Source organism: Heliangelus exortis, chromosome 10 (assembly GCF_036169615.1).
Source record: "Heliangelus exortis chromosome 10, bHelExo1.hap1, whole genome shotgun sequence".
Taxonomy (NCBI): domain Eukaryota; kingdom Metazoa; phylum Chordata; class Aves; order Apodiformes; family Trochilidae; genus Heliangelus; species Heliangelus exortis.
Genome location: NC_092431.1, coordinates 3,184,809 through 3,208,304, shown reverse-complemented (window position 1 = coordinate 3,208,304; position 23,496 = coordinate 3,184,809). Strand labels below are relative to the sequence as shown.

At 35.5% G+C, this 23,496-nt stretch overlaps 1 protein-coding gene across 4 annotated transcripts in view; it reads right to left on the bottom strand.

Moving 5' to 3' along the window:
• The window catches only part of CTNNA2 (catenin alpha 2), a 418,069-nt gene that overhangs the window by 300,896 nt on the left and 93,677 nt on the right, over positions 1 to 23,496 (bottom strand). For all 4 annotated transcript variants that reach the window (XM_071753185.1, XM_071753183.1, XM_071753184.1 and 1 more), the window contains 3 exons: positions 21,108 to 21,227; positions 19,307 to 19,573; positions 10,059 to 10,262 (listed from right to left, as the gene is read on the bottom strand). In XM_071753185.1, coding sequence (XP_071609286.1) covers positions 10,059 to 10,262; positions 19,307 to 19,573; positions 21,108 to 21,227 — 591 coding nt within the window. The remainder of the gene's footprint in view (positions 1 to 10,058; positions 10,263 to 19,306; positions 19,574 to 21,107; positions 21,228 to 23,496) is intronic.

Below are 23,496 nucleotides of genomic sequence, written 5' to 3'. Positions count from 1 at the left end.
AAGTAAAAACACATAAACTAAAGCACACACATGCTCCCAGTGTCTGACTAATGACAAAAAAATGACAAGACACAATAACTTTGCAGCTCTATTGTATTTAGGGAGGGAATTTCCCACGTAAAATACCAAATCCCAGGGAACACTGATGGATCTTATTGCACATTATCAGAGGGTTGATGCTGCAGAATGCAACCTAGAAATGAGCTGCTTTCTGTCCCAGTGCCCGTGTCCAGCCCTGCACCACACGTGTGCACCAGAAAGCATTTCAAAAAGGCAAGAGAGGCTTTTACCCCTTGCCTGCCAAATTCCTTCCTGAAATGAAAACATTTTAGGAACTGAAACCTTTCAAAACTCCAAGTAGAACAGCTGATTTCCATTTAATAATTCATACGCTTAATATTAATTTGATTGAGATTTTTTTCTCCCAATTTTTTTTTTATTTTTTTTAAGATCCCCTAGTGGTAAACAAGGCAACCTCTTAACTGGCTGTATTATTACAGTTTCTTTAGTACAGCTACACAGCCACAGCATGCAGATCTTCGGTGTTGTGGAAAACATTTCTGGTGTGCAAGAGTGCCCTCGTCTGGACATCTCACACCATCATTTCAGATGATAATTCTCTAAATTACATTGAGTTTTTTATAGCTCTTACAGTCTTTTGCTCTCATTTTTAAAGAAAATTTGTGTAAAAAGGTGCTGCAGCCCTCAGATCATCATGAGGATGAAGAAAGACTACAATAAAATGCTCAGAGATCATTATATATATTATATATCATATTATATATATTATATATATTGATGCTAATACAGTTGGCTATATCAGATTTTGACAACCCTCAAAAAAAAAAAAAAAAAAAAAAAAAAAAAGGCACTTGCAGCCTTAAGGTGCCCAAGCCACTCTCTCATCTGCTCACCTGAAGAATAATAATCTCAGAAAATAAGTGCTCATAGCTAATTTACTCATTATATTTCTGTTGCTGCCTTCAGGTTTTCCACCTGATTACCACAATTTGGACATGTTATGCATTAGGAAAGAAAGAAAAAAAAAACTTAAGTGAACAGAAAATATGATGTAGCCTCCAGGAGACACAGGTTTTTGATGTTCTTTTTTTAGGAAGCTGATTAATTTCCATAGATCCCTTCTTATTTTTTTTTTTTTTTATGCATTTCCAGTAACTCCATAAGCACTTTGGATGCAAAGAAAAATATTCCCAAGGATGTAATGCACAACAATCTTATTCTGGACCTGCAAATATTAAGATCCATACACCAAAAGCAGGCATACAGTTAATAATTATATTGCTATTGGTGTAGTATAAAATGGATGAAAAACTCTCCTACTGATATTCACTTATAGACATAAAGACCCCCAACAAATTAATGACCCATAAACATTAATTTCAGAACAAAGAAAAATTATAGAAGTTATGAATCACACTACAGACACGAGATTGATAAAGGAATTTTCTACAGGTGAGCAAATAGCTTTAAGAACATTCTTTTCAGAGAGCCTGAGTCTCACAAAAAGTAAGGTAATGCTTTCCAGCATATTAGATGCACTGATGCAGAAGTCATTACTTGTTTAAGAACACACTTTAGGAAAAAAACAAAACTATTTAACACAAAATAAAATGCCCTAAAACATTAAAATTGCCAGAAGAAAATGCAAATCAAATTTATTTCTTTTAAAGTAATGATCTGAATATACTGAATTCAAAATCAGCATAGACTCTGATAAGGCATCAGTACAGAGAGACAATCTGTATGCATAGATAGGTATTTGAGATAGAACAAGAAGAAATAATAAATATATTTGTCAAAAAGGAAAGTTTTCTGAAGGCAAAGTATTGATGAACTCGGGGTATACTTAATAACTCAGTTGTTCCCAACTATGGCATCTAGGAAATTAATATCACATTTTATAGGAAAGCAGCTTGGGTTATTCATCAAAAAAAAAAAAACAAAACAATACACAAAAAATTGTAATTGGAAAGGTTTTCAGAGACAAAACAAGTGTGAAAATACCTTTGAAAAGGTAAACCATTCTCTTTCTTGAACCAGCTCTGAGCATGTGCTACTTATATTTAAAATAGTTTTAGAAAATAATATACAAATAGAGCTTTTATCACTTAGTGTAACCCACTTCTTCCAAACTGGATCAGATGTACTTCTATCATTCCCCTTACCTACTTCTAGTGACAGAGGTTACATCATCTTCTTGGGCATTATATTTTTGTTATATTACCTGAACATGAATAAGTACTTTAGAATGTCACAAAATACAGAAGCAGATAATTATTTAGATTGGGAAAGACCTTTAAGACAAGATACAATACCTTTTTAAAGGTCAATTACTGTGGAGAAAGAGTACACCTGCTGAAAAACCATATTGTTCCCTGGCTTGATGTTTGGTTTCTCTAGTAATCTCCCATTAAAAAAAAAAAAAAAAAAAAAAAATCTGAAAATTAAATTATTCAAACATTCCAAATCACTGTATTCAAAATAACACCAACAAGAATAGCCAGGATAAATATGTAAGTAGTAAGAAGGAGCTCAATCATATCTTATCACATCTTATCTATATGAGGTGGTTTGCTCTGCAAAAATCACTCAAATTATTCTGAGACATTAAGGTCTGTAGAGTATTTCACCATATAAATGGAAGAAAACACCTTCTGTCCCTGCACCTTTCACCTAAAATGACTTGGAAAGTTGGCAAGCCAGATACCTTCATGTACCACCATCACTTGAGATGTCTGGAGAGGAAAAAGTATTGGAAAAATCTCCATGGATCAGCCTGCAGCAACATCTGCTACCCCAGGGAAGTTCACTCCTCAGTTATGGAAATATGAAACACATGGTTTCAAATAATGAGTATGTCTGGATTCAAACAGATCATTTCAAGTGCTGTTTATTTAATAATGAAACAACAATAAAATGATATTTAAAAAGGGAATGCATTTAAGAACTGGAATGAAACAGTAGTTTTTCCTTTTTTTTCCCCAGCCCTTCATGTCAGCCACTGGGCTTCATGAACTATATAGAGACATTAAAAAGAAGGAAAGTTCTCACATGCAGGCACTTGGTTGAATTTACTGGTAGTGTAGAAAAGCTTCCACACTAATTTTGAGGGAAATACCTTGTCAGAAACAGCACCCAGTCTAATATAGCCTTAGATTCCAGAAACCTCATGTGATTTATTTATATTTTATGTGATTATATTTTAACAAAGCTTGTCTCATCACATATCACAGTTTGCCTTTAAAGAGCTTAAAGGAGACACCTATAAAATGTTCTCCAGTGGACACCACCAGTGGGGCTTAGAAAGAGCATTTTCTTCCCAAAATATTAACTCAGTAAATTTAAAAACCTACTCCCCCAAAGATATGAAACACCACAGGGCTGTGTAAATTTGCAGCCACCAGAACCTAAAGTCAAAACAAATGGCTAGGACATATATAATTTCCAAGGCATAAAGTCCCAGTTTCTCTCAGGGCTTTTCTGTTTGTTTCTGATGGAAAACCTCTTTGTGGTTTCTCTGGATCTGCTAAGAAATACAAAACAAAAAAACTGAACAGGAAGCTGCAAATCCAGAAAATACAGGAATGAACAATTAAATCAAAACTCTCACAATTGTAAAAAGTGCAGTATTTCTGTAAAACTATTAAAAAAAATACTGGACATCCCTACAAGCCCTGATGTTATCACTGAAAAAGAAGACTCAGGAGGTTCCTCATGTTACACTGTAGGTAGCTTACTTAGGCAAAGATTTATGTTCAGTCCTGAGAAGTTGAGGCACTCAGAAGGGACACAAATTTCAAGAAACTTAAACTGATTGAGGAGCAATGCTGTGACACACCATAAAGCATTTGTCCATGAGGGAACACATCCTATTCCTCCAGTAATAACTACTGTGTGTCTACTTGTTTGTTCCAAGTCAGGAAAGACAAAATTGCTCAGGTAGCCTCTGAAAGAGACAAGTAAATAGCAAAATAGTTTATCTCCAGCTTGAAATAGAGTAGGAAGTTTTAATCAAGCCATTGTCCTCTAATAACTCCTCAGAAACCAGGAACTCACCAATGGTACTGATGGGAAAACTGTCCTGCTGAGACAGTGGTGCCCGAATCAGCTGATGGGGATGACCCAGCAGTCAATCTCTTGTCACTCATCCCTGATTCCTTATCTGAGGACAGCTACAGACCTATTTCTGTCTCAGAACCCCAATTTACTGCTCACAGGCACCCAGATTAACCTTATGCAAGGCAGCATCAGAACTGAAATGAAGACAGGAATTACTGCTTTTCTCTTAAATATTAATTTAGATGGAGTTGTTAAATATGGAAGCTGAGATGTTATAGCTTTTCATTCACTCTTCTGGTTTTTGGTCTCCAATCAAGCACAGTAACTTCATCTGTCCTTTAAGACATTTCATTTTCATGCACTGCAAGCACAATGATTTTACTTTGAGCAACTCAAATTTTCCACTTGTATATTTGTGAAAAAAAAAACTTCCTGTAGACTTGTGTTTTCTCATTTGTTCTCCTTCTATTTCACATTTTCAAGATCCAACATTTTCTTTGCTGTAGGAAGCAGTAGCTGGAGCCTATAGCATCTACATTATAGTGATTAGACATCAGGAATGGGAAGTAACTATATAGAACAAGATTATGAAGAGCAAACACTCAGTAACCTTATTCTGATGGTAATATCAGTAAGATACCAATAATGACAAAAAAAAAAAAAAAGTCTGGCCTGCAATGCTCTGGTCCCCACATCTGGATGTTGAATCTTCAGCACTAATACAAGGTCTTGATAAAGGAAATGTTTATGCCACTTGGATACATAGAAATATTCTCTATCCCAAAACCCAATTACAGTTAAAAAAAAACCAAACCCCAAGCTCGTCTGACACATTGGCAGTGGCTGGGAGCAGGAGCACTGGGGGAGAGGAATCTGAACCAGATAGGAAAAGCCTTTCCAAATGCAGACTTGAATTAATGCCAAGTTGGTATTCAAGTGATTCCAGAGATCTTTTACAGTCAGGGCTTACTCACTTGTCAACTTGTCAACTGCTTTCCAAATTTCTCCTTGATACACCTCAGCTACCCAAAATTCAGTCCATCTCTGCTTGGCACGGATTTTTTTAATCATTTAATCATTTTTTAATAATTTCTTTTTTTAAAAATTTAATTCTCTTCCTTTTTTATCATAACCAGACATCAACACAGCAGCACCCTGATGCTTGCTAGCAAGGAAAGGGTGCCCAGCATTGGGTTGTGCGAGTTGGGCTGTGTACTTCTAATGGAGGAGTCTGAGTTTAAGAGCTGGAACTCTCATGTTTCCAGGATTTTTGCTCCCTGACAACCTACAATACAAATCATCAAGGATCCAGGAGAGTAAAGGATAAGGGAACTAGAGCACAGCCAGAGCTAACCATCTGAGAAATAATCTTTTCATTTATACAAATGAAAAACAATTTTATCAAGAGCTTCCGTGGAGCTGTATTTAGTTCTCTGTAAGACAGAAGTCTAAAAGTGCAATTTTATTTTGAAAGAAATAATGGTATTTATCACACACGTAATAATATGAAAACTAAAACCCTATCAATTTTTGTGTGAGAGATGGGAAAAAAATGTCACTTGACAGAACAGAGTGAGATTCCTCCTGCTTCCCAGAAATAAAAGATTTAAAAGTTCAGCTGAGTTCAGCCCAGAACCAACAGATACCATGCTGGGTAAATGTTTTGACAGTTACCAATAAGACAAATGAAACTAATACACATTACCACATGCACAAATAATAATGAAACAGTTTATATCTCCTCTCCATAAAGGTTCTTGCTGAGGGATTATGCACTGGGAGACTGCAGTCAATGAAAGATTCTACACAAATGTGCAATTATTCATAGATGAGGTAAAAATCCCAGGGACTAATTTTTCCTGCAGCAATAATTACTCAAAAACCTCCCACAACAATAATTGCTTAAATAATCTCTGAATTGGGACCAGAACATTTGAATATTTGTGAAAACAGCTGGGGGGGGGAAACAACCCTCTCATTTGACTCATAGGGAATGGTACAAACAAACATTTATCTCAGGAGAAGAAAGAAGGAACCAAAATACACCTCTCCAAACATGTCTTGTCAGAGTCCTCTAAATACATATCTGTCACTTTTCCTAAAACCTTTATAAGAGAAAATACAACTGCAAAATCAGCATTATTTTTACCCAACTGCAGCACAATGTGTCCTTTCCTCCTCCTTACAGAACTTTTCATGTCTTTCTTTGGCTGACAACTTTGAAAGTGGGTATATGCAGTTTTTTTAATCTCACATGCCTGTACCTTCACCAACCTGGTCCCCTCCACACCAAAGGTTAAGATAATCTGTGGCACCTTTCCCTCTAGTTTTTGCAAAACTCTTCAGTAAAACTCTGGATATCTGGAGAGATATTTTCCCCCTGGCACAGAACTCATTCTAAGAACATCAATAGCTACTTGTTTACCTGTGACAGATCCATAAGAACTTGGGAGTTGAATGGGGAAGCAACATCGCTATGTGTGTTTAATTTTCCCTTCCCATGTAGCAGAAAATATTGATCCTCTAACATCTGGTAAAGCAACAAGTGACAGAATGAAGCACCAGTGCAGGGAATATATCTGGAGATATGATGGATGTGCTTAAAAAGCCCCACAGGAGCAGTCATGCCTCACTACTGGGAATTTTCTAAGAGGGTGGGCACAGGGGAATGTTGTAGAGGTGGAGGTTTTCTTATAAGATACATATGTAAAGTACACACTGCTTAAAAGCCAGAAGTTCCTACATTGTTCAGATAAAAACTGTTTCCTTTTCTTGCACACAAAAGCTGGGAAAACCTTTTTTCTCCTTGCCTTGCCTTCAGCTCTCAGCATTTGAAATGGTAGAAAGCATGAAGCCTCACACAGGTAAAACTTGCCTTTTTTTACAGCTGCCTGGAAACCTTCCAGGTTCCAATTCATGCCTGCAACACCATCCACTGGTGCAAAAGCAAAAGAACACTGAAGCTTCAAAAACACCATATCCATTCTGAGCATGTTCTTTTGCACTCAATATTTTACTTAGTCTCTATGAAAATTTAATATAAGGCAGAACACAAACCACAATCAATTTGTATGGGACTTTGCAGTGTAAATATCCAGGAGGTAAAAGGGAATATAGAATCTACTCAGCAATCAAAAAAAAAAAAAAAATGTTCTTGTATAAAAAAAAGAAATACAGCTCTGAACTCAAATCACAGAAGTAGATAACTTGAAAGAAGCACTTTGAATTTGGAGGAGGATTAAACTAACACTGTACAGCACGTTGCCAATAACCTGCACTTCATGGGATGTATCTTTTAAATATGACTATAAACTATTTCATTTCTTCTACATTCTTTGTATCCCCCAGGGAAAGGACCAAAAGCAGTTTGTATCTTTGGTCAACAATCATCAGCCAAAAAATGATCTGTCATTTTCCAGACATCAAACAACAACAAAACCAAAACATTAATGTCCAATTAGTTTCATAAGCTTCTAAGTCAGAGGAGGACTGCAGTGGTTTAAGTCTAAATGAGCAGAAAACACTAAAGATGTCAATCTTTGCCAAATCATCTCAGAGCTAACATGCTCTGACAGCCTTAATCAGACTCAGAACTGTGTCGTGTTTGGTGCATGCCTTTCAGTTTTACCCCTTTGAAACTCCTCCAAGTTTTTTAAAAACTTTCCAAGTGAGATCCTTTCTCATAATGAACATGCTTGGTATTAATGTGAAGCCACAAAATGTCTGGGGGTTTTAAATACAGTTAAAAATTTAAATTTAGTATTTAAACAAGAGCTGAAATACTAAAGGTGATTCTGCCAGAGAAGCAAAAAAATGGTTCAATTCAGTCTCTAGATTGAGTCTCAGTGCTCCCAAACAGGAGCTGCCTACAAGCCAGGGGTATCCCATCTTCCATCCTAGTTAATAGGGATTTAATGGGTACTTTAAAATACCACTAGACATCTATATTTAAATAACTGACTCGAGACCCCTCGTTTACCTGCCTGTACTTAAGTACAGCAACCTAAATTCAGTGTCAATGTGAAAACTGAATCCCATCCTTTTTATCTGCTACTGAATCCCATCTTTTATATCTCCTAAGATCAGCTTGGATCTTAGCAACATTTAATGCAATATCATCCTCAAATTCTACCATCCCACATATTATTAAATTAGAAGTACTTGAGTTTATGTAGTTTAAGTATACATTCAGTTCTTACAGTGTTTACTCAATAGCTGTAAAAATAGCTTAAATGGAATACATTCCAATATAAACAAGGAAAATTTTAAAAATATAAGAATAGTGAGACTCAGATTAATGAGACAAAGAAAAAAAAAAAAAGAAAAAAAAACCAAATAGATAAATTAAAAAAAACAAAACAAAACCTATCGAAGTAATCATAAAAACAGATGCTCACCCCAATATGTGTCTAAGTAAAAATGACAAAACTCTATTAGCCAACCTCAGAGTGTTCATACAGTCACTTAAAACTCCTTCCTCTGTAAATGTGGCCAGTAATAAAAGAAGAATATTTCTGATCCAAGGGCAAATGGTATCATCACCAAAAAACTGTGCATTTACAAAGAGGCACCATAATAAAATAACAACTCACAATCCATTTTTGAAAGACCTTTAAAGTTTATACCTAACAGTAACAGTTCTATAAAAGAAGATTCTGTGGGAAGCAATCCAGCAAGCCCTCTTCCAACACAGCCTCACCATCTTTTATTTAATGCTGGCTTTAGAATTTCTAACCCATAACACAACAATATAGACTTTGCTTTAATTCACAATAAAAGAACCTTTTAACCATCACTTCATAAAACCCCAAAAGTAAATACGTGCCTTTAAAAATCTTTTAAAATGTCATAGTTAATTTTGAACTGCACAATAAAATGACTAAAGTACTGAAGTCTGCTCTGTTGATACTGCAGTGCATCACTCTACCAACTATAACAGTACCCAAGAAAATAACAATATTAAAGTTTCACCCTTGAACAGTCTCCTCAGTGTTATTTTGATGATTCTAGGAAAACAGGATCAAAATGTGTCACCTCATGCTCTGACAGCAATGACAGACAAACAGCAAAGTATAGGATGCTCACTTTGATACTTGTTTGCAACAATTTCCATTTTAAAAGAAGTTGTGGATGTTGCTTAGGAATTTTTCACACATCCTCCAAAGGACACAGAAATAGAACTTATGAGTTTTAAAGCACAGTATTAAGGGGAAAGAATTTTCTGGGATAAGTCAGGCTGAACAAAGGTTAAGCACTACAGGTTAACATAATGTTGAAAAATTTAACACCTCTTGAAACCCTACACAGGTTTCTGTATCTAAGATATTGCAAATAGACACTGTGTGAACAGCACAAGTGCTAAACTCATTCCTTTCATGGCAACTGAATATTTAATAGCTCAAATAGCAAGTGAAGACCTTTAGTGGTTTAACCCACACAGCAAACAGACAACCTCAGACAACCCTAACCTCACCTGAGCATCCGTAGGTAACATCCTAATTAACAATAATTGGCCACCACCACACAGTGGAAAACACACTGAAAATTCTGTCCTCACTCTGTTAAGAAATTAATTCTAAGGCTGTTCCCCACTTGTCACTTCCCTTTTTTTTTTCATTTAAAAATTTTTACCTCAAAAGGAAAACCTTTTCGCTATTTATTACATAAGAAGAAACTTTCATCCTAAAGCTATGAGGAGAACTCAATTCCACTGCATGGTAAAAAGCATTTCTGGGAGCTTCTGATTGCACCAAACTTCCATCAGACATGTCCAGTATCTATTCAAAAGTTGAATTATTTAACATCACCCTTCAGAACAACCAATTCAAACAGCGTCCCCTTTACTCTCGGCACAAAGACGCATCATCATTATTATTATTATTATTGTTGTTATTATTAAAAATTAGAGGACCCAGCCTCAGAAAGGTTTAATTATCTACTGAAAAAGAAGCAGGCAGGAATGAAAGGGTGGGACTTACATTGTTCATGTACTCGCTGAGCAGATCCTGCAGGGCCTGCCGCACGGCGTTGCACTCGGCCACGATGCGCTCCCGGCGGTCGTCTCGCGTGCAGGAGGAATCTGCCATCAGAGCTGCTCCACTGATGATGCTCTCCAGCCTTTCCTCAAGAGATGGCCTGAAGCGAGCCTCACTGAAAGTCATTGGGTCTAAAATGATTTTGTTCTGAAAAAAAACAAGCCAAAAAACACACCAAAGAACAAAATATGAGTGGAAAAATTAAGACGAGGCACGGGGGTTTTGAGTTTTCTTAAATATCTTTTATCTCAGAAGTTTCACAGGGTTCTTAGTTCTCTAAAATTGATTTTTTTTCAGGCATTTGGTAGATAGACTATAGTCTTGAAATTCCAATATATAAATAAAATTTAAAATAATCATATACACAATAATTTACAACTCACAGCTATCAAAGATGGCTGTCAAGAGCAATACAATTGGTTCAAATATGTATTGGGAATGTACATCTGTAAATGTATTCAAATATGTATTTGGGAAGCATATAATGTGAAACAAGTTAATACAATCTACTATAGTATGGATGTAATACCTCTGGGCATTATTTCCTCTACATATTATACATTATGTATTTCATCATGAAGCATTAGACTTTCCTGAATCTTCTGAAAATGTCTTGGATAGTCAGAAAATACATATGAAGGTGAAAATACTCAAAGCATTTTTTAAATTGTGCAAGTTATTTATGAGCAGAGAAAAAGCAGATTTTTTTTCCTTAATTAATTCCTTCATTTTGATTGTTTCATTAACAGACTAAAGTCAGCTGAACAGATTACCTCAATACTAAATGATAACAAAAAGGAGGAATAGTCATTAACACTGCAAAAAAGACCCATTATTAGAAAATCACACAGGTAAAAATGTGAAGCATCTCAGAGAGCTGAAGTATCTTTTTCTAACAGCTTTTGCAATCTTTTGTTTGTTTGCTTTTAAACCAGGAAAAGTGCTGGATTACTCAACAGTGAAGAGAGAACAGTAGGAAGACAGCCTAAAATGTTTTTACTTAGTCAAACAACCACCCTGGTTACCAAAATATCTCTACACCACTAAAAAAAATAATAATAATAAATAAAAAAAAATTCAAGTCTGTTTTTTATAAAAGACATTTCAGTTTTAAATTATGATAATTGCTAACACACTTCTGCTCTTTACATATCAAACTTATTACTTCTTCATTTCAGATGGGGCTAAACCACAGAGTTTATTTCTATTATTTAGAACTTTATCTAAAATTCTGAGTTTTGAGTCACCACTAGCTTATATTCTGTCTTGATTTTTGCCTTTTTGTTCAAGGAAACAAATACAAAAGGAATAATCTCCTACTCCCACTTACAGGTAGGTTAACACCACCATGTAATTCAGTACCTTTTCCTGCAATCATGCAAAAAAAGTTTCCTAATTGCATATTGTCTAAAAATGCTCAGGAAGCCACGTACCTCTTGCTTTAAAAGAAATCAAATCATGAATTAGGAATATGAGAGGCATATCTGAAAGTTAAAAGCCTTTGGTTTTCTAATAATCACACCTATTTTCAAGCACATCGGGTTCTTTTTAATGAACCATTTTAATTTTCACAACACTTTGATAGCTTTATGATTAGTCTGCATCCTTTAACATCCAAGAGCAACCAACAAGCACCAGGCAAATGACACAGTCAATTGGAAAAAATACACCACAGTTTACTAAAATGCAAAGTGGGATTTAGGAACACTATTTATAAGCAAGATCTGCCTCCAAAACTGAAAACCATATCAGCTTATTACAAATCAGAACACACTCAACATATTCTATGTTAAACTTTGAGTCTAAATGAATATATTTTGCATAATTCAGCAGGATGAGGCTTTGGCAAAAGTTCTGGGGTTTTCTCATTAAAGCTCCCAATTAACTCCACACATAAAACCCACAACTCTCATTACTACACAGAGAAATAAGATCAAGCCCTGAGAAATCTGTAACTTCAGTCAATGAGAAGCAGTTAAATAGTAACATGTTAAGGGAGATCAGGAAATGTATGAAGCTTCATTATTTAATAAAAAGGAGAAAAAGAGTAATTTTTACTAGATAGTGTATTGTTCCACAAAGCACTGGGTTAACAGAAATAAATGCAACATTCCCCAGAATGTGAAATAATGTCTCACAATAAGTTCTTGAGTCTTGGGAAGAAGAGAGTGGGGATGAGAACCTGCTACATGCCAGCTTTCCATTCAGTTCCCAAAGAAAAACTATTTTTTTGCTCCTGGAAGGTTTTACTCCTTTGCAGAGAAAGCTTGGTATCAAATGTGTTATTGACAAAGGCAAAGTTCTTACACATATATGAACGTGATGTCAATAAGGAAATAAAGCCTTCTTAGAAGGATATCAAGCTAAATCAATTTCTTCAAAAACCTTAAGTTCCTGTCACTTCTCAATAGCAAGTTAATAAACAATGGATGTAAATGAACTGGAATGTTTTACATTTCTAATAAATAACATTAGATCCATAAGCCAAGGACATGATTCAAGCCTTCTAATGAAGTGATTCAAGCCTCTTTACAACTGCAGACATATTAGCAGAAATTGTATATTTGCTATTAACATACACAATTTTTGGCTTCAGTTGTTGAAACAAGTCCCAGAGAATGAATTCAAATACAATTGGAGTCTTACTTGGAAACTGATAAATTTGTGATATGTTCTTTAAGCATATTATAGTTAACTATTTTATCTTTTACACTCCATTTTACAGTCCTTTTTTAGTTATATAAAGGTTGTGTTTGCAAAGCAGCTGAAATGTTTTCAGAGAATCCAAAAAACTTTCAGGAAAATGACCTCTTCATACTAATTAAGCACTTCATCTTGCTCCAACAGGAAGAAACTACTGCAAACACTAATGAACTACAAGGCACCACTTCCAAAATTTAAAATATCGAGTTATTCACACTTCAATTAAAAATATTGAAAATAACCACACTCCTTACACAAACACATTGCATTTCCAGAGGGCACATAATCACTGAAACATGAAGAAATTTATCTGGCTCAGAGTATCTCTTCAATTTTAATTAGAAACATAAAGGAAACCAAAACTGAAGTCATATTTTAAAACCATTTTACAGCTCCAAAAGAACTCTGATTACTTTATCACTATCTGTGCTTTCCAAACTAAGCACATGACCTTGCCAAAATTTATTCTGTGTATTGTCTTAATGTTTATGAAAAATCTGCTGATGTACTGCTTGCCACGAGTAGAGAATCTTAAGGAAGGTTCAGCAACTTCTTCAGGGCCACGGAAGGGAAGGTGAACTGATTTTTTTTTTAGAAACTTAAAAACAGAAAGGGCACGTTTGAGTGCCTAACAGTACAGTTATGAATGCAATATGAGAAGCTAAGCAGAAAAAACTCACAAATAAGTCTGAAAAGTATTCGTAGAAAAAAATGTAGCAGCATATAAGCCATAAAAGAGCATTTACAACCACACCACTGCCTAGGTTGAGCTCTGCAGTGAAGGAATTATCCTAGCTACAAGAGAAATACCTTTCAAGTAAGAAACTTCTGTGTAAGACAGTTTTACAAATATTTGTACCTAAGACAATCCCAGTAAGTGCAAGAGATGTACCATGGACCACAGCACAGTACAGCAGAAGAGACATTTAATTGGAATTCAGGACTTTGAGAGTCCTTTATTGATCCTTTTATTAATCTGTTGAGTGACTGGGGAGAAAGATACCTTTTTCCCAAATCTTCCTTTTACACTTTATTAATTTATCTATTTAGCATCAGGGCAGAGACCATTTTTCCCTACATGCTCCCCAGTGATTCAGCACAAAGAAAATACATCTTCTAAAGCAAATGCCACTGCAAAATTAATAATAAGTCAGAGAGGCAACAAAAACTCGGTGACAAATGCTATTAAAACCTCAAATTGATGGATAGGTATCTTAGATAAACAAAGTCAGCACCACAAAGCAGAATGAAAAACTGGCTTGGTGTAAAGAGAAGCATTTAATATGCTGAGATACAGTGGTTTTTCAGAACAACCTGGGAGTTAAGACTATGAATAAGAGTGTTCAATTTATTTCTGTGCCCCACGTGCCTCCACTATGGTGAAAATAAATGCAGTGTGCTCACAGGTGTGGGTTCTGTATGGATGTCAGTGTCCCCCAAAGTGCCAACAATGCTATTTTAGCTCCTCTTCAGTGATAAATCAAATATATCCACCTGTCACAATGCTGCATTTCAGACCACAGAGCTGGAATTGGAACAAATATGACAAGTGTGACAGTGCCATGTCCAGGGAGGAGCAGCCCCCAAGCTCTCCTCTTCTGAGTCCATTCTCTAGATGTAAATGGAGATATTACTTCCCTAAACATTGGGAAACATTCATTTATCACATACAGGAGCTATATACCCATCTCAGAGGTGCTAACTAAGCATACTCAAAATAATACTGGGTGAAGTCTAACTGGGAAATTCTACTACATGAGTTATTAAATGGAGCCTGAAAAAAAAAAAGATTTTTTAATTAACAGTCTATATAATCATATTTCTTACTAATAATGAAATAAACAACCTGTAAAATTTAAAACTAATTGAATAATTTTATCTCCACAGAAAACATATTTCTCTATAGAAAAGTCAATCAGTTTTTTTTAAGAGCATTTCCTCCTTTGTGTGTTCTCTTACAAATTTGTTTTGTTCAGGGTTCATAAAAAAAACAAAACAAAACTGCTTTGCAACCAAACTGGTTACTGTCCCACTACAAATGGTTAAATGTATTTGACAGAAAAACACTTAAAGCATCCTGTGTGTTGGAATATCATCAGGAGAGGTGGCAAAATTGTTAAATGGTTAATGATTAAACTTGCAAATAGTATTTTTTTATTGCTAAAACTTTTTACAATAGTAAATCACTACACAGGAGCATTTCAAATACAATGAAATTTCAATAAAATAAAATTTAAAAACCAAAAACACCCACTAGATGGTGCCCGTAGACAGAAAATAGGGATCAGCAGCACCATTCTCACTGCTTTAAGTGCTCCTAACTGCTCTAAGTTTGGGTGCTGCCCTGTCTCATTTCTGCTGTGCCTCTGGTACCAAAATTCCTGCCATTTCCAGTACTCCTCCTTGTCATCTGGAGCTGACATTTCCACAGTGTACTCCTGTACATAAAGCACCACAGATAAAACATCAGTGATAACATCTCCTACAGCCAACTAGGAAGAAAGAAGTAGAATAAACTTTTGAAAAAGCTCATTAAAAGAACTTAGGATCACAGGATCATAAAATGGTTGGAAAGAATCTTTTGTAAAGGTCATCTAGTCCAAACCCCTGCAGTAAGCAGGGACACCTTCACCTAGATCAGGTTGGTCACAGCCCTGTCCCCATCTGACCTTGAAAGTTTCCAGGGATGGGGCATCTACCCCCAATCTAAACTCAATCTGGATTTCTTACTGCTAAACTACTCCTGTTCTGCATGGAAAATTCTGGGGAAAAAAACACCAAAAAAATTAGCACAGAGAATGGACTGTAGTGACCAGGGAAGTGTAGCAAAGACATGGGGAAAAAAGCTTTTTTTAGCCCCTTTGCATTATTAGGATTCTGAATATTTGCTTTGCTTATTCTTCTCTTGAAAGGTCAAGTTCAGCATCCCCAAACACACAGTTTTGCAAACAAGTGAAGTTTTTAGGTATATTGTAAAATACAAGATTGCACTGTTGTTCATTACATTCTTCCCACATGAGGAATGAGCACTCCCTGATTCTCCCTCCTCAGGGGATGTCTGAGCTGTTCAGAAAGTGCCAAAGTACCCCTCATTGTTGAGTAGAAGCTTTTAAACCCCGTGATGCATCCTGCTGCCTTCACAGGAGAGAAATGATGGACTTGACAACATTCCTGTTTAAAAGCTACTTCAGCTCCATAAAGGAAAAGAAAACCTGTATTTCATTCACTCACATACCAATTTATCTGCATTTGCAACACATTTATTCAGTGCACACTGACACAGGTGTCTCCAAATTCAATAGGTAACTTTTACTATACCAAAATAGTCTTTGGACTGTGCTTTCCTAGAATACAGAGCTCAGAAACTCTGACATCAAGTTGCTACATGGAATGTGCAATACAATTTTTGCATTTTTTTTCTTGGGATTTTTTGAATAATGTTTCAACTTTTTTTCTGAAGCTCACATTTTGTCCTTTTATTTCCACCATCACAAATAATTTCCCTGAAGAGTATATTTAGGAGTAACTTGAGATACCATAAATATTCTGCCAAATCCATTCTCAGGCTGAACACCTTGTACAGTTATTTATCCAAAAAGCAACAACATACTAAAGGTAGTCACATAATGATACTTTTATCCACTATCTTTATGTCACATTTTGACTGTTGGTTTTATTACAAAAAAAAGAGCACACTTTGTTGTTCTATCCAAGTTTTCTGTCTATTCAGTTTGTATGTTCTGGGGTTTTTCTTCATTCCACACCCATTAGATCCTCCATTCCTGTAAGGAGCACTACATTCACTAGCCCTGCAAAATATTCCCAAGGGATTATGAATATTTTTGAGAAATGTGTTAATAAATGGACCACCATATGAGTATGATCTTCATTTTACAGCCTGGGGTACAGTGACCAGTGTCATCAGACAGGTTTTTTTTCTATAAAAAGTATTCATCTCCCAAATGGTAGACTTGCACTCTACATAAAAAGTATCTCTGAGAAGCAATAAATGATAACTCTTCCCAAAACCTTACTGCAGGTAACTTACAGGTGACTTTATAGCACAAATCACCATTGTGATCAACATGACACCTATTTAAATACAACAGCCACAGTGCAGAAAGCAGAATAATTATTCATATTACACTTGGTGATATTTTGATTAGTAAAGTATTCAGATTTGCAATGTATATTAAGGCACAGAATGCTGATTCTGAAATTTGAAATAATGAAGCCTGAGAAGTGTTAAATATTACAGAAATCTTATGAGCCTATTTTTAATCAAGAATTGTCTTTACATATAATGCAAGGTTTAGTTTTGACTTCACAGCAAATACTAATTGGTCTAAATCAATATGACTCATACTGTAAAATAAATCTGCTGTAAAATTATTTTCACTCAAAACTATTAACTTCCTTCCTTTTCCTGATATTATCAGCATAGAAATCAAACTTTTTTCTCCACCACCTTTTACCCATGACATCATTTCACTAGCTTGGTAATATTTCTTGCTTGTAATGCACAAGTTCCCAATCATCCCACAACAGCAGCTATAAGTTTTGCCTTTCCCCTGAAGTTTAGGGAATATTGGCTCTGTTGCAAAACGAGGCATGAATAAATCTCATTGAAGAGCTAAGTAGTGAGGCAAAACAGGAAATACACTTTAAAAAGCTGATAAAACAATAGTTTCAATCTTTGAATCCTCATTAAGTCGGAGAAGAAAGTTTCCATCTGGTATCCTAAAATCAGAAAGAGAAAAATCCTCCAAAAAGCCAGGCTGTTTTCCACATGTAATTGTGAGCAGAACGTGACACCATGGACACACTTCTCCCATGCCTGCAACATCATGTAAAGCAGAACAGACTTTACCTGAGGAGGAAAGTGATGAGCAAATATTCTCACAAAGAGGCAGGGGACAAAATCAGATGTCTCACAGAGTCTTCTCTAAATTTGCTGTCACTAATGTCACTCAAATCAGGACAACTAAGCACAGTGACTCGCTTTGCATTGAACCACAGCCTTTTCCAGAGCAGCAGCATCATCACTTTGGGACTGAGGAGTCACATGTTGCCCATCACTGTTTGTCAAACCTCTGCTGTCCAGAACATGCAAAGTCCCCCACAAAAGCCAGAGCACAATCAGACCACACAGAGATATTATCCTCATCTTACCAATAAGGGACCTGTGGGCTGAGAAGGTCCAGAAAACAATGCAGAATTCCTTAAATCTTGACCTCCAGTATGTTTTTGTTATTTTTAGGAAAAAGCATAAATACAGAAATATAGATAGTAAAAAAAAAAAAAAAAAAAAAAAAAAAATCAAAGTCAAAGCAGGCAGTACTGTTTTATTCATTAAAAAGCATGATGGAACTGGACTCAACTGGTCCTGCAGTTGTTCTGAATGGTTTTACACTCTTCCTACACACATTTCCACCTCTAACCAAATTTCCCAAAAAATAGAAAATTATTTATATATTCATTCTCTACCTTTTTTTCAATACCTTATTCAGAACTGGAGCTTCCCTTGCTCCTATATTAACATTTAGCCTTTCTACTACCATCTCCAGGTCAGACCCAATGACAGCAAAACAGATAGAGAAGACAAACCCAGTCCAACACAAGGGGAGATGAACCACCTGCACTGCACCTCCACTTGGAGCCCTAAACACAGCAGGATTGAGTAGCTCCTGATGGTGTGACAGATGCTTGTATTGCACCCTTGTGTATTCATCTAAGTGAAAAGGAAACCAGTCCCTAATAATTTTAAGCTAAAGTAAGAATGAAAGAGGAAGATATTTTCAGATACTGTCCAACTGTTCTTATTTTCAGTTCCTAAAGAGTTGTCCTGAAATGTGCAACACTGAAAAATGCCAAGATGGGACAGGCAAGGAAAAAGAAATGAAAGTTGCTTAATCAAAATTGTAGCCATTGTCAGAATAGAGGCTGCAGCACTTTGCCTGCAGCTGAAGTGTCTGATACCAACTGTGTTTGAAAGATGCTTTTTCCATATCTTTGATTAACATAGCTCATGATTCAGGCTGAATGTCAATGTTTTCAGGTTGCTCTGCTCCATCACCATCTTTGTTTTATTGTCTTGACTTCCAGAGCTGACAGACAAACATGATTTTACCACTCAACCAACCACAAATCTTGCTCACAGAACTAAACTGCCAGATTGATCAGACTTTGCATTATTCAGAGCTAAGTAGCTAAATTTTTCAAGGACAACAAGGCAAATGAGGACTGCTTTCTATCACAACCCCTGCAAAGCAGCACAAGTAACTCCTTATAATTCAAGTCCATTAGCAGCAAACAACTATTCCTCATTAAAAATAACACAAATCAATGTCTGCACTTTGCCTCTGCAGTCCAAGGTGAGGGACCTGCATAAGAAGAGAAATCTGAGTTCTGTTCAAGAACCACTTAGTGAAAAGCACTGCAGATTACATGGAGAAACACTGCAATTTTAATACCCTTCCAATACTCACATCAAATTCATTTAATGCAGCTGCAAGCTCTCCTATGCCAGTGTGCCCCTTGTTCTCATCAGTGGGTGAGGTGGCCTGAGCAGCATTGGAGATGCCAGCAATTGCTTCTTGTACTTGTTTGAAGACATAATCTCTGTTGGCTCTGGTGGCTGCAACATCAGGGTGACGGAGAAAGGCCTGGGATGCAGTGTACAACATGGTGGCATTCTTCTTCAGGGCACCTCGAGCTGCAGCCATTTCATCCCTGCAGTGAGGATCTTTCAGTTCCTACACAAAACCACACGATTTTTAGACTTGTAAATGAAATGTTTGGAATGTATTGTCTCTACAGTTTAAGTGTCCTTGCATGAATATCATCCTGTAATTTTACAGAGTTGGAATCACTGACAGAATTCACCATCAATCACAGAAAGAAATCTTTCTCCTGCCCAAGATTGTTCCTTCTGCATTACATTCTGCTCACAGTATGTTCTTACCAGAGTTTTCTCTTATTCAAAGACCTTCAGAAAATCTGTATAAATCATTCAAAATTATTCTTCCTTAATGGGATTCAGTCTGCTGATTCCATAAAGGCAATGCAAGAGCAACAATCCCATTGCAGCAAGTGCCATACTTTCTCAAAGTACTCCATCTATTAGCAACATAACATGGACCTTAAAAAAAAAAATCTAAAAAATACTACATGGAGAAATGATTTAGTTCTTCAAGACCCAATTAATATAGCCCCCATTATTCATAGATTTTCCTTCATATTTTGTTCTATTGCTCATACCATTTAGTGTTTGTTTTAAAGATATGATTTATACACCACACCCCCACCCCAATAATTAGCATCAGATACTGGGCAATATGTTGCCAGAATAAGATGACATTTTATTGTTACTATTTAACTCATCAGTGTATTTATTTACAGGATGTATCACACTGTCAATGAAATCCTTTCAAACATTGGGAAAGGGAGTTCTAACAATATTCACAAAGAATAAGAAACCATTACTTCTATTTTAGATCTATGAACAGATACCTGGAGAGCTGAAACTCTGAAAATGTTGTATTTCATTGAAAATACAATAGCAATACAAAAGTATTAGAGACTGAGATTACCATAATGCAGAAAATAAAGAAATAAAAGGATAAATATGGTAAAACAGCTTCCTAACTCTGGTGTGCTGCACTATACTGAGACTACACCAGTGAATGATTGGTGGTAATCCAGTACAAATTAATTCAGAGATTCTTTTAATGAAGAATTTTGAGGAAAAAGTTATCTGTAGTGCTAAGTTGTATCATTTTAGGCATTGTATAAATGATATAGTGACTTTCTGGTCTTTTTTCCACCTGCCTTAGTAGTGAATTGAGTGGTTTTTTTGTTTGTTTGGGTTTTTTTAAGTATGTGAAACTTATTAATGATGCTTTAAACACAAAGCAGACTTCTCTTCTTCCAGAGTTTCAACTATACCAGACTACTGTAAAGCTTCATGATTTACCAGCTCTCAGAGAGACCTCAGATCAGCATAGGTTAGAATTAAAGGGGAATAATCATCAAATGAAAACTACCCTTAACCTCCTGAATCATTTGCCTTTTTACCCATCATTCTGTTATTAATTGAAGCTACTAGGAATATATTCTTAAAGAACTTCTTTTAAAACTTCATTGCATTAAAAAAAATCAACGCGACGAAATTATAGGCCACAACTCAAAAATTAATTACAGCACATTTTAAATCAGACTTGAACATAAAATACAAGATCTTTGGAACCAATACTTACTTTCCCAACTTCTGCTTTAAAGTGTACTCACCTGTTGCCTTCTAGCAGCTACATAGTTCAGTTTTACCATCTCTTTCCCAAATTCTTTAAAGCGATTTGCTAAATCTTGCTCATTTGTTGCATTTTTCACTGCTTCTAATGCTTCCTCTACCTAGAACATAATACATCAATTGTGTTGGCATTTTAGTCTGGGTGCACTCTTTTTTTTAAAAAAAAAGTCTATAAATCCTCTGCTCTTTATTACATGGACCCAATTTAGCTTGGCTACTGTACAGTGGCTTTATGATAGTCTCACAAGCTTTAATTAGGTTTCTTAATAGAGGATCTGTCTGACTGTCATTCTACATTACATTCCACTTACTCTACTTTGTTATAATCTATAACTAATGTGAAGGCACAACTACATTAATTTCCCCACTCATGCTTAGCAGGTGAAATCTTTAATATCTGTAGGTTTTAGAACAAAATAGATGAATATGTTTTAAACCTGCAGAACAGGCTTTATGCGACAACAAAACAAAGTTATTAATTCTGGACAAGAAATAAATTTTAAAAAGGAAACTCAAGCTTAGTAGTAAGGTTTAAATTTACCCTAATATATCCAAAGTATTGAATCTTTGTTGACATAAGTGAAACAACAATAGATTCAACCTAGAATATATTAACTATTTCTTTTTATTTCTTAGCCCCCAGCTTTCCTTTTTCAGTTACATTAATACTGAAAAAAGAATCTACCAAAGAAAACATTCCTGCAGTTACTGATGCATGCTCTAGCACACAGGCAAAGATATAAAAACCCAGTTATACCAACAAGTTGGTCTAGCAAATCTACTGTGAAATTTTACATTATATAGAGCAAAAGCATCTGAAGGGCATAAAATGCTTCATTCATACAACAGGTAAAGGAAATCTTCCTGTGACTCGATGAAAAGTCAAAATTGTATTTCTTTCCCCCACAATAAAATTACAAATAAAACAAACAAACAAACAAACAGGAGCTGAAAAGGCTCTGTTCATACTTCTTTCTAAAACCTTTTGCTTCAATTCACAAGAATCTACATAGGCTTTTTACAACACTTTTTCCCACAGAAACCACCGATTTTTGTTCCTACTAAAGAACAGAGCTTTGCAGCTTTCTCTCCAAACATCATGGGGAACCCAGAAATTCAGCAGGAGCTGGTTGCTAATGAATTAAGAAAAGCACAATTATGTACAGAACTTGCCTTTGTATAATTTGTATTGCTTTAACTGTTTTTTTCTACCAGCAAGAGGAATATTCTTAGTGTAGGTTTTTACCTAGTGTGGATGTAAACATATGCACAAAATATATTTCTATATTACTAATTGCATTTCCATAGAAAAATTTAGAATTCAAGCATATAAATCTATAGCTGACTTATACCTTATTAAGAATCCAATTACTTATTCTTTTACTAAAAGAATGTCACGTTTTAAAGTTGATCTCACTGTCTAAACCAAGAGCAGAAATCTCAATATCATCACTGTATTAACTAAGTTACTCTTGCAGGATTCCCAGTAAAATATGAACATCTGCATCTCAGATCAAGCAGCACTTATTTAAAGGACCTGAAACTTTATTCTTTAACATGTTTGTAATGACAAGAACAGGCATAACAAACTGATTCACTTTTTTTGTAAGTCCTGCCAGCTCCCTATTAAATAAAATTGTTGGAGAGTTTGTTACAGATTTGAACAATCTTGATCATTCTTTATTGTATCAGTCTGGGCACAAGCCCATGAAATTCCAGAATTAATAAACTGGTTACGAGAAGTACTAGAGAGAACATGAGCACAACCCCCTTTTTTAATTCTAATTTCTTTTACAAATTAATGTTGGAACAAGTTCCCTACCCTCAAAAATGCACAACTCAGCTGTACAGATGGGTTCCTCTGCTTAACTACCACGTAATTAATAAAAACAGACTCATAAATTTGTATGTGCATGATCACATACTATATTAATATCAGATATTTTGACTGTTAGGAAAGTTTCACTGCCATTAGCACTATTACCAATTTTAGTAATGCCAAAATATTCGGAAAGAAATTACCAAACATCCTTCCAAAGAGCACCTGCTTATATTTGCTCTAAAACATTAAAATACCCCATTTCCTGTGAAGTCTGAAGCACTACTCACTCCTTTGACATGCTTTCTGTGAAGACTGATTAAATTACATTTCAGTATGAATGAAGCTTCATAACTTGGACATGCAGAAAGGTTTCAGTCTATTAATTTTATGGTTAACTTACACCATTCTTTGAACGTTACCTTTGAGTCAATACAAGAGCCTGTATCAGTTTTCTAAAATATAAATACTTTTTTCCCTAGTAATTAATTTTTTTTATTCATCTATAACTAGATACATTATAAAGTGGTAAAGTAGAAAATTTACACTAA